The 1028-nt window shown below is 46.8% G+C and overlaps 1 protein-coding gene across 1 annotated transcript; it reads right to left on the bottom strand.

Moving 5' to 3' along the window:
* Nucleotides 1-101: 101 nt before the first annotated feature.
* On the bottom strand, nucleotides 102-1001 carry PAAG_00213 (hypothetical protein; the record flags this gene model as incomplete). Its single annotated transcript, XM_015843943.1, has 3 exons — nucleotides 102-503; nucleotides 567-775; nucleotides 896-1001. 3 exons carry the CDS (start codon nucleotides 999-1001, stop codon nucleotides 102-104), a joined length of 717 nt encoding a protein of 238 aa, XP_015700278.1.
* Nucleotides 1002-1028: the final 27 nt, after the last annotated feature.

Below are 1028 nucleotides of genomic sequence, written 5' to 3'. Positions count from 1 at the left end.
GTTCGACCAGGTCGAGCCCGTTCCTAGTTGCATCATACTGTGTTCCGCAAACATCGATGTAGAAATTATACTCATTGAAGCCATCGAAAATGATTTGGACATTACCTATCATACAAGACGTAAGCATGCCTGCTCTCGTAGGGAGGCACAACAAAGGAAAGCTTGGGAAACTCACTTTGACCCATGATCTTATTGATCTTGCCATTCTTCTTGCCACTCACAAATTCCTTATGCTCGTTCGCCAGCTCAATCTTAACACGCATCTGATAAGGTGTACGCTTCACGAAAGGAATCTGCTGAATCACCATCATAGCCGCTTTGACAGAATCATCGGAGCCATTAATGGTGAAAGTCAGCTTGTCGAAACTGACTTCAGCGCCCGAGTTGGTGCAGATATCGGAAAGCATCGTTCTAACATCAGCTGGGGACGGGCCACGCATGGAACCCGCTTGGGTAGGGTCGGGCAGTATGAGCCACCAGGAAGCACTGTAGAATTGGCCAGCCTAAGAGGGAAAATGGTTACCATACGTGATTACACTCATACTTGCAGGAAGAGTGAAGCTTACCAATGCCATGATCTCCCTCACGGTTCGCTCAATATGAAGAACTTCCGTCCCTTGAACACGAACCATACCATGCTGACTGCCCAATGATGGGAAAAGGACATACGTGCCATTAGCTTCCATGACTTTGCGAACCTTGTCCAAACGATCTAGAAGAATATTGTCGATTTTACTCGAGGACAGTTTAACGTTCTTCATAAAAATCTTGACTCCTGTGACCAGGGTCGTGTAATTTTTTTCTTTGCCTGACCAATTTGTTCTTGAGATTCGCCAGTAATATAAACCTCGTCTTCGCTTCTGCGGTTACCACCGGGTGGTGTATAGCCAAAAACTCGCGGGAATGGGTTGAAAAATATGGCCGATGGATTGCGCCTCGAAGAGCCTGATATCCTTGCGGGACTGCCACAACGAGGATGGATCGAATAGCTCAAGCTTCATAGCGTCTCATCGGCGTTTAACTGCTAT

The sequence above is a fragment of the Paracoccidioides lutzii genome (genome assembly GCF_000150705.2).
Source record: "Paracoccidioides lutzii Pb01 unplaced genomic scaffold supercont2.1, whole genome shotgun sequence".
NCBI lineage: Eukaryota > Fungi > Ascomycota > Eurotiomycetes > Onygenales > Ajellomycetaceae > Paracoccidioides > Paracoccidioides lutzii.
Note: the sequence above shows the minus strand (reverse complement) of the source record. Positions and strands in the feature narration are given on the sequence as shown.